The sequence below is a fragment of the Hevea brasiliensis genome, chromosome 13 (genome assembly GCF_030052815.1).
Source record: "Hevea brasiliensis isolate MT/VB/25A 57/8 chromosome 13, ASM3005281v1, whole genome shotgun sequence".
Lineage (NCBI taxonomy): Eukaryota > Viridiplantae > Streptophyta > Magnoliopsida > Malpighiales > Euphorbiaceae > Hevea > Hevea brasiliensis.
Genome location: NC_079505.1, coordinates 68,519,628 through 68,533,565, shown reverse-complemented (window position 1 = coordinate 68,533,565; position 13,938 = coordinate 68,519,628). Strand labels below are relative to the sequence as shown.

Here is a 13,938-nt window from a genome sequence, read left to right as displayed (position 1 = left end):
AATAATTGTCAAAAGCTAATTGCATTATACTTTATATAGTGTATTTAAGAATATGACAAAATTATTATTTTTTTTATTTTAATTATTAAAATTAGTTTATAATTTTAATCCAAATTTAAAAAAATTATAAATTTATATTATCCCTTAATACCTTAAATATTAAATTTTAATTTCTTAAAAACATTAATTTTTTTGTCAAAAATGATTAGTTTTTGGTATTTTTTTAACTAAAGAAAAATAATATGACATAATTCTAAATTTTGTTTAAAAATCTGTTTGATATTGAAGTATGGATCTTTACTTCTTTGTATTGTATGAAAATTAGATGACAAAATGGCTCTTATTTAGTATCAATTATAATTTTTAATTTGTTATTTAATTTTTAAAATACATTTTTTTTAAGTAAGTCAATAAAATAACGAAAACCATTTTTTATAATTTTAATTTGTTTTAAAATACTTTTTTTTAAATAAGTCAATAAAACATTAAAATTATTTTTAAGAAATATGATAATGAATCACAAAAATAATTTTTTATAATTTTTTGTGTTACAATAATTAGATTTTATTAAGAGATGTTTTTATTATAGATACCTAATGATTATTTTAAAATTCTTCACTCTTAAACAATAAAATATAATACATTTAATTTATATAAATATTTTAATAATAAAAAAATTAGAATGAATTCCCATAAAAATAGCTCCTTTAATTTGTTATTTCAATCTGGTTCAGTGTTTGAGGTTCTGCATCTGCAATTTCAAACTCTCACAATCATCAGAATTTTGGAGTTAGATATATTCTTCCCCATCGTTGATAGGCTAATTATTAGGTACACAAGGAGTACTAAAAAATAGTGCTCATTCTCTCACAGAAAGTGAGTCCTTTCATATTATATAGGAAGTGGATCTCACATGATTGTGAGAGAAGGTGTATGTGCACCGGGTGCAACTAATAATTCCTCTTGTTGATATTGATTTCAAACCTTCTTTAAGCTTTTGCCCACCACTTTATATTTGTGCCATTCTTAGTCTTTTTAAGAGTAATTCCAATTCCACTAGCCATAATCTCAATATCTTTTATTAAATATAATAAAATTATATCAGTTGCTAATAAAAATATATCAAATACAAAATAATATCAACTAATATTACAAAATTGTATCAATTGTTATCAACAAATTATATTAGATATAAATTATATCAACCATTATATAAAATTATATCTGTTGCTATTAAAAAATTGCTACACTTCATATTAATTAGTCTAAAATATGATAATATGGCATATTAATTAATTTAAAAAATTATATCATCTGCTATTAAAATATTATATCAGCTTCTATTTAAAAAAATTTATTAACACTTGAAATCAAATTCATTACTCATTTCTTTTCAATACTTGGCATGTGAATTATTAAAATCTCCCTCTTTTCACTTATCAAAATTTTAGTGAAAATAATTTATTATTATTATTTATTGAATATTAATATAATATTTAAAATAATATATTAGAGCATATTTATTCTTATATTTGCTATTACGAGCATATATTTTTAATTGTATACGGTATTTTTTTAATTGCAATTATACTACAAAAGACATTATATTATTACATTCTTATAAAATAATATCTAAATTAATAATTATTAAGAAATAAAAATTTAATTCAATTTTGATAAACATATAATTACTCAAAACTATAATACATATTTAACTGGCATTTCACATAATTAATTAAGAAATTAATCATTAATAAAATTTTATAAAATATAAAAATAAATATTAAATTCTTTCATTAAATACAATAATAAATAATAATGCGTTTTTCCTCTGTGTATATGTTTTTAATCAATTAAAAAAAATAAAATTTAGGGAGAATAAATATTAAATTTCAATCTCTTTCTTTATTGATCAATGAGAAAAGCATAAACAAAACACATGCACTCATACTCCACGAATACACCCTATCAAAAGTAATGCTGATTTTGGACTCAAAACCAGTTTTGTTAATTACCGGCTCCCCCCTTTTCTGTATCCATTTCATTTCTCGCCCCTAATTTCCTTTCTGTAATTCATAATTTGTCCTTCTCTGCAATTTTGGAAAACCCTAAGCGCTATCCCTCTTCCTTTTTACTTAATCAATTTCAAAATTTCTCTCCTCTCCGATTTTCATTACCTTAGGGCTTTCCTTTCATTTTTTGATACATCTACATTTCGGATGCTAGATATTGGTGTTCATAAATTCTCGCCCTCTGATTTCTTGGATCTGGCCATGGACTCGCGAGATTCAACTTCTTCCCAATCCACGCCCACCGCAAATCGAGAAACTGTTGCTGCAGCTGCTGCGTCATCGTCCAACACTTCTGAAGACGACGCCGTTCTGTCTGTCACTGCTGCTCTTGCCAAGGATGCCGCCTTGCATTTCCAGTCTCGCCGTTTCGTGGAGTGCCTCGCTGTTTTGCATCAGCTCAAGTTAAAGAAAGAAAACGATCCCAAAGTAATTACTTGTATATCCAATCATTTTGAGATGGTTGCATTTCTAATTTTTTATTGTTGGAGTTAGTCGAGTAATGGATGCAGGGGAAATGTTTCATTTCTTCTTTTAAGTGGAAATGGCAGTTTAAGCGCGTGTTGTGTTTGCACTCTTAGTTAATTTTTATCTGGTTAGAGTTAGTTTCTTTATTTGAGATTTGATAATGAACTGTTAGTTTGGAGTTTACTGATACTGAGCCAATGTTATTTAATAGCTTGCTTAGGTTGAGTAAACTCTCTGGGAAAAATTTATTCACTTATCTGAGTTAATGCACACAAACGTCTATATGTAGGATAGATAGAGAAGACTGAGGAAGATGCATTATTTGCAGATGGAACCTTATATGCATCAATTTTAGTGGTTGTATTAAGGTGACGGTTCTACCAGAGCCATGAAACTCTTTTAAATGGAGTGGTTGAACCAATTGTCCCTTTTTATACGTCAAAAGACAACTGAAAACTAGTTCTGGGTTCAGGCTGGGATTGCTGCTTGTTAGTGATACTTTCCCTTCTGCTAAAATTCCGATTGTATTGTCTATTTTAATTTGGGAACCCCATTGATTACTTGGGCATTCTGGAGTAGTAGAAGTTATGTTTAGTCATGAGAGAGAATTGCAGGCATTGATATTTGATATGCAACTACCAAATTCTGAAGTTAGGTTCCATTTGTTTCTAGATATTGGCTGCCTGAAATTCTTTCGAAGTGAATTTGCTTACAAAAGTGTATTTTACAATAGAATATGGCATGAACCAAGACTGGCAGATTGTGTTTTACTTGATTGAATGAATTGTGCTTCGCCATGCCTCCAACCACTGCTTATAAAGTATGATTACACTGCAGTGAACTGTTTCAGCTACTTTAAGGTATTCGAGTAAACTGTGTTGCTAAATTTGATTCTTATTATTGATTAACTCTACTATTAATTAAATCTTTCTGTGTTCATATAGGGTGCAGCACTAGCATTATCTTAAATTCCTGCATAATCAATCTGATTATGACTGCATCATTCTAATTATAACCTATTTATGATTATTATAGTCCATATATAGGGAATAGTTGCAAGCCTTTCATTGGCATCGATGTAAAATTTTGCTACATTATTGACTTGAGTGGCTTATTTTGATCTATGTTATGAGTATTTTTTTCTCGGTCTATTTTTCTACATTTTCGCTCCATGGGTAATGTTTATCAGGTGGTTCATAATATTGCTATTGCGGAATACTTTCATGATGGTTGTTCAGATACAAGGAAGTTGCTTGAAGTACTTAATAACTTGAAGGTATGGTTATTTTTATTCTTCCTGGATTGATGGTTCCATATACACCAATAATTACCCACCTGCATTCTTGTGGTTCCATAATAACCAAGTTGCAATTTAACCATATGAGCTATATTGCAGCACAAAGTTGATAAAAAAATGTGTTCTTTTTTTTTTTCAATTTTTTCTTGGACTGAACCCATCCCCCTCCCCTCTTTTCTTTTCTTCCCTTTTTTTTATGTTTAGCATTATACATCACAATAGATAAAATTTATTTTGAAGGAAAGAAGAAGAGAGAGAATGTGAGATATTGTCTAAAGGATAGACAAGAAGGAGAAGAAGAAGAATTGAAATGTAAATTAACTCATGATGGAAAACCCCCTCCCAAAAATCATATGCTTATCTGATGTCTCATTGATTTTGGGGAGACATGAACCTATATTCTGTTATAGTTCTAGAAAATGGGTTTTTTGGGGAAGTTAGCAGCCTCCTTTACGAAATTGTATTTTATGCAATGACAAACTGAAGCTTATCTGCTTACTTGAACAGATTTGGTGATGGTTATTGCTGAGTCATGTGTATAATAGCCTTTTATATATTGGAAGGCTCTCTCTCTCCCTCTCTCTCTCTCTCTCTCTCTCTCTCTCTCCCTCCCTTGGGTTTGGGTTGGTGTTTGGGGGGGGGGGGGTGTTTGGTTCGGTTGAAGTGTTTTCTTCATCATCACATACATATAAGAAATTTTCCTTCATTGAATCAAGGTTTGGTAGATTAAGAATTTAAGAAGATGAAGAAAAAGAAAGAATGGATGAATCATAAACCCCTTTTTTCTTGCAAGTACATTGTAGTACTTAGAGGGATCATAAATTGAAGAAATACAATCCTCAATAGTGCCGGTTGCTCAAACTATAGGGGAATTAAACTCATGAGCCATACTATGAAGTTGTGGGAGAGAGTTGTGGAGCATCGACTATGTCATGATACTTCTATCTCTCTCAATCAATTTGGTTTCATGCCCGATCGTTCAACTATGGAAGCGATCTTTCTCATTAGAAGCTTGATGGAGAAATATAGAGATGTGAAGAAAAATCTACACATGGTTTTTATTGATTTGGAGAAGGCTTGTGATAGTGTTCCAAGAGATGTCTTATGGAGTGTGTTAGAACAAAAAAGGGTATCTATTAGGTACATACAAGTGCTGAAAGATATGTGCGAAGGAGCAACTACTATTGTGTTCATAGTGAGAGGGGGCACAAGAAATTTTCTGATCTCAATTGGATTACACCAAGGATCAGCTATAAGCCCTTACCTTTTTACATTAGTTTTAGATGAATTGACGAAACATATACAAGAGAGTATTCCTTGCTTCATGATGTTTGCGGATGGTATTATTCTGATAGATGAGACGTGAGGAGTCAATGGAAAGTTAGAGCTTTGGAGAAGTACTCTAGAGTCAAAGGGCTTTAAGTTAAGTAGAACGAAGACAGAATACATGCATTATAAGTTCAGTGAAGGCCAAACTGGTAATAGGGAAGGAGTTAGTTTGGATGGAGTGCTACTGTCCCAAAGTAATCACTTTAAATATCTTGGCTTAGTCCTTCCAAGTAGATGGGGGATGTGAAGAGGATGTTAGTCATAGGACTAAAGCCGGATGATTGAAGTGGAGACGTGCCACGGGAGTTTTATGTGATCGCAAGATTCCCAATAAGTTGAAAGGAAAATTTTACCGTACAGCCATACGACCGGCTATGTTATATGGTAATGGGTGTTGGGCACTGAAGAAGTCGTATGCGTCTAAGATAAGAGTTGCAGAGATGAGAATGTTAAGGTGGACGAGTGGTCATACTAGACTAGATAAAGTCCGTAATGAGAGTATTAGAGAAAAGGTAGGAGTGGTGCTAATTGAGGATAAATTGAGAGAAGGGAGATTGAGATGGTTTGGTCATGTGAAGCGTAGACATACGGAGACTACAGTGAGACAAGTAGAGTACATTAGGTTAGAGGATAGAAAGAAAAAAAATGGTAGACCTAAATTGACTTGGAGGAGAGTAGTACAACATGACTTAGAAACATTACACATTTCTGAGGATTTAACCCAAAATCGTTTAGAGTGGAGAAAGCGAATCCATATAGCCGAATCCAAATTTTTGGGATAAAGACTTAGTTGAGTTGAGATGAGTTGAGTTGAGTTGATTAATCATAGTCTTGTGCTTTGCATGACTACTTTTTAAATTTGTTTAAATAATTTATTTTGAAATTATTGTTGTAACTGGAATAATAATAGAATTTAAATTGAAATAGATTTCTAATATCAACATGTCCTATAGATGTTAAACTTCAATAATAAAATTGCAGAGTTTTTAAATGGAAATAATATATATAAGCTGTTAGGAAAATTTTGCTTCATCATGTTTTGGCTCCCTTTTTTTTGGAATCTAATGTGATTTTCTTTGTTGTTTCTATGTTATTGGTTTAGAAGAAAGGCGAACAACTTGCTTGGGCTACTGGAGAACAGGTTGATGCTGGGAGCGATGCTGGAAATAAAGTTATTTCAGGGTCTAAAGGAAGTGGTGCAACAGCACATCAATTTTCTGTTACAAATAGTGCGACTCTGATTTACATGGATGAATTTGACCCGGCAGTTGCAACATTAAATATTGTAGGTTCTTGATATACTTGTTGATTTATTGTTTTTCTATTGATTTTGCCTACAGCATAACATGTTAAGTTGTCCTTTTATAGGCAATTATCTGGTTTCATCTTCACGAATATACTAAGGCATTGTCAGTTCTAGAACCTTTGTATCACAATATTGAACCTATTGATGAGGTGTGTTATTTTAACCTGTGATTCTTTTGATTTAATGGTTTTGTTATTGTCTCATGATACTCCATTTTCCATTGTGCAGACAACTGCTCTCCATGTTTGCCTTCTGTTGCTGGATGTTGCACTTGCCTGCCAGGATGCATCAAAATCTGCTGTAAGTGCAATGTAAAAAGGTTTTGCTACTTTTTGTGGCAGATATGTTTCGCTACGTGTTCAATTCTCATATTTTTTTGATTTAGAAATAATGTGGGTTCTTTCATGATCTTCTTCCAATTCTCAATCAAAGGTTGAGAAGAAAATGTTGCCTTATGCTGGTGTAGAACTCTTAAATTGAAGAACTGGGCTATTATCGTTGGTCTTAGTGTTTCTGTCCTTGGGATTATGGAATGAAATTAATTTCAAGCTATAATACCCTTGTCATGATCTAGGCAAACATTTTGGATGGGTTATACACAAGCAATTCATTAGAAATTTAGAATGAAAGGGCACAAAGAGGGACTTGGCCAAGTATTTTGAACAATGCAGGAAAGCCCTGTTGGGAAAAGAGAAGGGGACAAAAAAAAAAGAAAATCTTATGCTCCATTTGTATCATGGAAAACATTTTCCAAGAAAAATTTCCCCATATTTTTCAGTGTTTGGTGAACAAATGTAGAAAGTTTTCAAGGAAAGATTTTCTTGGTCATAAGAAAATGCTTTGGATTGGGGAAAATGATTACCCATTTTGAGAATAGGAGTCATTTTCAGTGGCTTGAGTATTGTGACATAACAAGAGACCAAAGAGGTCCCCTTTTTCATTGTTTATGCCACGTGGTTGTCATAACATCATACAACTCTCTCTCTCTCTCTCTCTCTCTCTCTCTCTCTCAATTTTTTCCCCACTTTGTGTAAAAGCTTTCGAGTTTATGATAAATAATTATAATAATAATGGAGTAAATTATATTATTTTAATAATAAAAATTCTATTAAATTATTATTTATAAAATTATCTAATCATTTATTATTTTTATGATCTAATATTATTATTCAATTAATAAATATTATTTGTTCTAATTGTTTAGTTTGATTTTGATCATAAATTTCATGTATATGTTTATCTATGAACAATATATAGTCTCTTCATGTCAAATTATTGGTTGAAAAAATCAACTATTATCAATGCACGCCAAATGTCAGAAAATATTTTCCAGTTTGTTTTAATATCACAACCGATAAAGAAAAAACATAAAAAAAATTGTTTTACCAGAAATTTTTTTACTGCTGAAAGTATTTTCCATGGAGTTTATTTTCCATGAAACAATAGGAGCCTTAGCATTGAATTCCAGACTAGCTGCAAAATCTCAAAAGTTGTCACTGGAAATACTATTACAAAAATTGTTTCTGAAACAACTCATTGAAATTTCTCCCCCTTGACGGTAAGTTCTAAATGCTGCAAATTTTTTTTATTATTATTTTTGAAGTATCAGTTGATTAAAAAAAATTCCTTCCTATTCTCCTCGTCTCTTATTATTTTTTGTAATGCTGAGGCATTTATTATGGCAAATTTTGGAAGTTATGGAATTCCTTTGTGCTTTGAAATTTTGAAAAACATTTAAAAATTTCTCCTCCCATTTTGTTGCTCTCATTATCAATAACATAACTTGAAGTTACCAAAATGCAGAATAACATCAACACAAAAATGATTTTTTTTTTTCTTGGTGGTCTATGATAACAGGAAATATCAGTGGATTAGTTTCCCAAGTGCTGCATGTTTTTCTTAATCCATTATATCTAATTATGTTCTCTGCACTATGCTTTTTGAAGTACAACTGAGAGCACTATACTAATCAGTATTTTCTTCATCCATTATGGCTAATTAAAAAGTGTGTGCTAGTGTTTAGATTTCTCAAGTTCAAATCTTGATTTCCGGTGGAAGTACTTTTTTCTCAAAGTTAGAAACCTCATTCATGCTTAATCAGTTTGTCCCATGTAAATTGAATGATTTTGAGCAACATTTCTCATTAATTGGTTATCATGGAATTAAATTTGTGGATAGTGTTTTTGGAGTTGCATCTAACATTGATCAAATGAAAAAGGGGGGAAAAAGAATTGCCCAATAGCAAATGTGAAACTAGCTGGGAGACCTATTTAGTTGATGCAGAGCTCAGGCCACTTTCAGAACACAATTCATGTTAGATTTTGGTAAGGATTCTGTCTGCTTTAGAATGTGGCATTGGGGCCGCAAAAGACCATGCTTTGGCATAAAACATAACCTTATAGCTAAATATCGGAAAGAGTTCTTCTAAACAACCAAAAGTAGGTGGATTATACTCCTGTTGAATCACAGGAGCTCCTGAACTACATCAATTTGCTTGGTTTGACATTGGATCACCCAAATGTTCCCAGTAAAAATATTTGCAGTGTTGTAGGCATTTGCTGTAAGAAATTTAGTGAGCCCTTTCTTCTGATGTGATGTCAAGCTGCTAAAAATCTCCATTTCACTGCTTTGTTCAGCCCTTTTGTTCTATGGTTTTTTGTTGTAAAAAGTATTTTCTAAACATTTTTGGATATTAAGTTTAAAAAAAAAACTGGGACATTGCTACAAGTAAAAATTGAAAAAAAAAATCTGTAAATGTATGACTTTTGCTTTTGCTATTAGCAAAAGTAAAAAAGATATATTCTTTTATATTTTTATCAAGTTGGTGAAGGAAATACATTGGTGACGGTAGTGGTAGCAGAGCAGTGTTATTAAACTCGGCCTAGAGGTTGACTCGACGAAGGAACTGGGTGAATGGGTCAGTGGTTCAACCAGTGGGCCAATGATTTAATCAGTGAGTTATTAAAAATTAATTGAATATATAAATTAATTAAATATAATCCCTATTAATATAAATAAATATAATTAGTTAAATTTTAATTATTTAAAATAAAACTTTAACATTTATTAGGTTATATTTAATAAATTTTAATAGTATTTTTAAATTTTATATAAAAATATTTAAGTAATATAATGCATAATTATTAAATTTGGACCAAACCGGCGGTTGAACCAGTAAATCGGTGAACTGCTTTGAAACCGGTTCAGGTTTGTAATTGAACCAGATTAGGAAGTGACCTGTCATGATTTGGTCGACTCGGCGGTTGAACCTGTGAACTGTTGTGATCCGATTGACCCGACCGGTTTAATTATTCAATAGAATCTCTCTCTCTTTTTTCTTTTTCAATAAAATTTTTGGTATAGAAAATTGGACTCAAAATGTCATAAAAAGTCTTTAAATCAAAATCAATCGAGTTAACTTGCTAGCTATGTTTTTTTATTTCAATATATTTATTTTTTAATATATAATTAATATTTCATAAATATTGAAAAGAAAATTATACATTTGTAAAAATTGTTTGTACATTATATTACTTAAATACTTTTATGTAAAATTTAAAAGAACTATTAAAATTTATTAAATGTAAGCTAATAAATGTTAAAGTTTTATTTTAAACAGTTAAAATTTAATTAATTATATTTATTTATATTAATAGATGTTATATTTAATTAATTTATATATTTAATTAATTTTTAATGACTCACTAGTTGAATCATTGACTCACTGGTTGAATCAGTGACTCATTCTCCCGATCCCTTTGACGAGTCAACCTCCGAGCCGAGTTTAATAACGCTGATATAATGCATAAAATTTTTATAAATGTATAATTCTCTTTTTAATATTTACGGAATATAAAGTATATATTAAAAAATAAATATATTGAAATAAAAAATACATAGTTATCAAGTTAGTTCGATTGATTTTGACTTAAAGATTTTTTATGATATTTTGAGTTCAATTCTTTATGCTAAAAATTTAAAAAAAAAGAGAGATTCTATTGAATAATTAAATCGGCTGGGTCACAGTGATTCACCTGTTCATTCGCTGCATCAACTGGTTTATCTAGTTCAATTGCAAACTCGGACCAGTTTGAGGACTGGTTCACTGGTTTAACTGGCTGATTTGGTCCGGGTTTAATAACTATGCAACAGAGGTATTTCATGAAGGTTGTGGTGGAGAGGTTGTGCCTTTGCAGCAGTAGCCATGGTAGTGGTGGTGTGACAGGATAGTAATAATGATGATGGTGATAATACTAGGATGGGTGGAAAAATGTTTGATAACTTGATCAAGAGTAAACTTTGGTGCTGGAGTTTCAGGTGGTTAAAAGTCTGGATAAATTTTGGGTTTAGGCATTGTCAATCAGGTAAAATTTTGGAAGTCAACTCCTGGTGTGGGGCGTACCAATCAGAAAATAAAGAGAATAATGTGAAGTAGTTTCTTCTGGTGAGTGTTGAAAGCTTTGTGTTTAGAGATGGATGGTGAATTTCTTTTCTTTTCTTTTTCCCCTTACTCTCCTAGAAAACTTTTTCTATTCTTTAGAGTTTATCTAATGAAAACAAGCTTATTTTTTGTTCGTGTTCTCTTTTGGCAACTGTAATTGGAAATTTGAAACCTTGGACCATGTGGGGGTGTGATTTACTCATAACTTGATGGATTTTGTAGTGCAATTATGTTAAAGTTTATGGCAGTTGACAGCATTTGAAGTGGATTCTGAATTACAATACAAGGCAAAAATAATCCAATATGAAGTTGGTCAATTCTTTAAAGTGCCTTTACCCCATTCATGTTATGTTGCCTTAAAGTTGAAGGAACTTGAATAAAATTGATGAACTCTCTCTCAATTTAACTTTACAGTTCTGAATATTATTACAAATGATCAGCGATTCTCACCAATTGCTAACAGCATGCTTTAACGTATAATGTCTAATCTTCTGTTGTATTTTATTGCTTGGATAGCAAGATGTCCCAATTGACATTTCGCTTATTTTCCTGATCAGGATGTACTGATTTATCTAGAAAAAGGTTTTGGTTTTGGCTGTGGGAGTCAAGGTGATAATGCAAGCACAACACAGCAACAATCTGCAAATCTAGTTACAAAATTATCCTCTATTCCAACCAGTTCATCAGCTTTGGAAGCTTCTAATTTGGATTTAGCACCTAGTGGGAATTCCTTGGAAAATTCTTTGTCGAAAACTTTATCACTATCAGAGGAGTCACTTGAGTATGAAACCATGTTTTCATTAGACATAAGTGGACAGAACCTGACAAGGCCATCTGGTCTCCCATCTTCAAATGATCTTTCCAGGACCCAAGTTGATAGGTCTATGTCTACCATTGATCTGAAGCTTAAGTTGCAGCTTTACAAGGTCCAGTTTCTACTTCTCACAAGGAATTTAAAACAAGCGAAGCGCGAAGTCAAGCTTGCTATGAACATTGCACGTGGGAGAGACTCATCCATGGCTCTCCTCTTGAAGTCTCAGCTTGAATATGCTCGTGGGAATCATCGTAAAGCCATCAAGTTGTTGATGGCATCAAGTAATCGGACAGAGATGGGGATTTCAAGCATGTTCAACAACCTTGGTTGCATTTATTATCAGCTTGGGAAATACCATGCATCATCTGTCCTCTTTTCCAAGGCACTAACTAGTAGTTCATCTCTTCGGAAGGACAAGCCTATGAAACTGTTAACTTTTTCACAAGATAAATCTCTCCTTATTATGTACAATTGTGGTATACAACACTTGGCTTGTGGGAAACCCTTGTTGGCTGCTCGCTGTTTCCAGAAAGCAAGTTTAATTTTTTACAACCTTCCTATCTTGTGGCTCCGGCTTGCTGAGTGTTGTCTGATGGCTTTAGAAAAGGGACTCATAAAAGCTGGTCGAACTCCATCACACAAATCAGAAATTATAGTTCATGTTATTGGCAAGGGAAAATGGAGGCATCTTGCAATAGAAAATGGGAGTTCAAGAAATGGATATTTGGATTCTGTTGAAAGGGAGGACTTGTTTTTGGGCAGTGATGGCCAACCCAAGCTCTCAGTGACCCTTGCCCGGCAATGTCTCCTCAATGCTCTGCATTTGTTGGACTCTTCTGATATCAAACATTTGAAGTCCAGTTTGCCTTCTAGTATCTCCTTGGAAGAAAATGAATCCAGTGAAGCAGAATCTCTCAAGAATTCAAACCACAAGAGTTTAACTGGCTTAGATGCCAAAGCATCTTCTTTATGTATGGGCTTAGGTCAGCTTAATGCAAATGGGGATACAAAAGAGCAGAAGGGAGTGACAGGTCAGGAGATCATGCAGAATTCCATCTCTTTCTTTGAAGATATTCGTAGGAGAGAGAATCAGATGATTAAGCAAGCTCTTCTTGCTAACTTGGCTTATGTGGAGTTGGAACTAGAAAATCCTGAGAAGGCCTTGTCCATTGCAAAGTCCCTCTTGGAAATTCCAGAATGCTCAAGAATTTATGTTTTTCTTGGTCATGTATATGCAGCTGAGGCCCTCTGCTTGCTAAACAAGCCTAAGGAAGCTGCTGAGCACTTGTCAATTTATTTGTCTGGAGGAATTAATGTTGAGTTGCCCTTCAGCCAGGAGGACTGTGAGGAATGGCGAGTGGAGAAAACTTACGATTGTGAAGATACCAATGGAGGATCAACCAGTGCCAAGATTTCTTCCCCTGAGGAATCACAAGGTTTTGTGTTCCTCAAACCAGAAGAGGCGCAAGGCATCCTTTATGCCAATTTTGCAACCATGTATGCAGCACAAGGTGAGCTTGAGCGGGCGCACCATTTTGTGACCCAAGCATTGTCTCTTATACCTGACAGTCCTGAGGCCACTTTGACCGCAGTTTATGTGGATCTTATGCTCAGTAAGTCACAAGCAGCTATTTCTAAGTTAAAAAAATGTAGTCGGGTCAAGTTCGTTCCAAGCCATGTACACTTGAATAAATCTTGATGGCTGAATCAGTAGCGTCTAATTCTTGTGTCTGGCTCACCTCTCAGTGTTAATTAGTGGGTAGATCAGCAATCCTTTTATAGGATTTGTAACATATATAGTTCAGTTAAGAGAATAAATTTTCTTTTTTCCTTTTGATTTTTCATATCTAGGGTTCATTAATTGGTGTGGCAGTGTTTTGGATAGAGCTGATGCCCACCTTTCAAATTTATGTTGTGCTCTTCTTGAGATTGAAGACAGAAGAAAAGAAATTATGTTGAGATTTCAATTGTTTCTATAAATACGCAATTCAATCAATGCAAAGTTCTTCACTAACTGATACTGGCATGGCTATGGTTCAGCTGGAAACTCTATCATATGAAACTACAGTGTTCTTAGTACTGCTGCATAGATTTAAATTTGTTTGTTATTGCATGTTAAAATCCAAATCAGCTCCAAGGTATTGCATTTCATGTCAATGACTATTTCATTTCTCCAACTGGCAGCCCTTAGAGCCACAAACCGAATACAAAAAA

General features: G+C 32.8%; 1 protein-coding gene across 5 annotated transcripts; it reads left to right on the top strand.

Moving 5' to 3' along the window:
• The first annotated feature begins 1,968 nt into the window (after positions 1-1,968).
• LOC110660053 (uncharacterized) lies at positions 1,969-13,738 on the top strand. 5 transcript variants are annotated; one of them, XM_021818206.2, is made up of 7 exons: positions 2,360-2,498; positions 2,827-3,397; positions 3,727-3,813; positions 6,266-6,448; positions 6,532-6,618; positions 6,698-6,769; positions 11,468-13,738. In XM_021818206.2, the coding sequence occupies exons 2-7, from the start codon at positions 3,317-3,319 to the stop codon at positions 13,421-13,423; spliced, it is 2,466 nt and encodes an 821-aa protein (XP_021673898.2). In that variant the 5' UTR covers positions 2,360-2,498; positions 2,827-3,316; the 3' UTR covers positions 13,424-13,738. The 5 variants fall into 5 exon arrangements, with proteins under 5 accessions (XP_021673897.2, XP_021673896.2, XP_057988120.1 ...); XM_021818205.2 differs by lacking the exon at positions 2,827-3,397 and having other exon boundaries at positions 1,969-2,498; positions 6,269-6,448; XM_021818204.2 differs by lacking the exon at positions 2,827-3,397 and having other exon boundaries at positions 1,970-2,498.
• Positions 13,739-13,938: the final 200 nt, after the last annotated feature.

Excerpts from the sequence above, each read along its gene's own strand:
- LOC110660053 (XM_021818204.2), top strand. The coding sequence starts at position 2,220 with ATGCTAGATATTGGTGTTCATAAATTCTCGCCCTCTGATTTCTTGGAT. Across the intron at positions 2,499-3,726 it reads AGAAAGAAAACGATCCCAAA|GTGGTTCATAATATTGCTAT; the intron begins GTAATTACTTGT and ends AATGTTTATCAG. Across the intron at positions 3,814-6,265 it reads AAGTACTTAATAACTTGAAG|AAGAAAGGCGAACAACTTGC; the intron begins GTATGGTTATTT and ends TTATTGGTTTAG.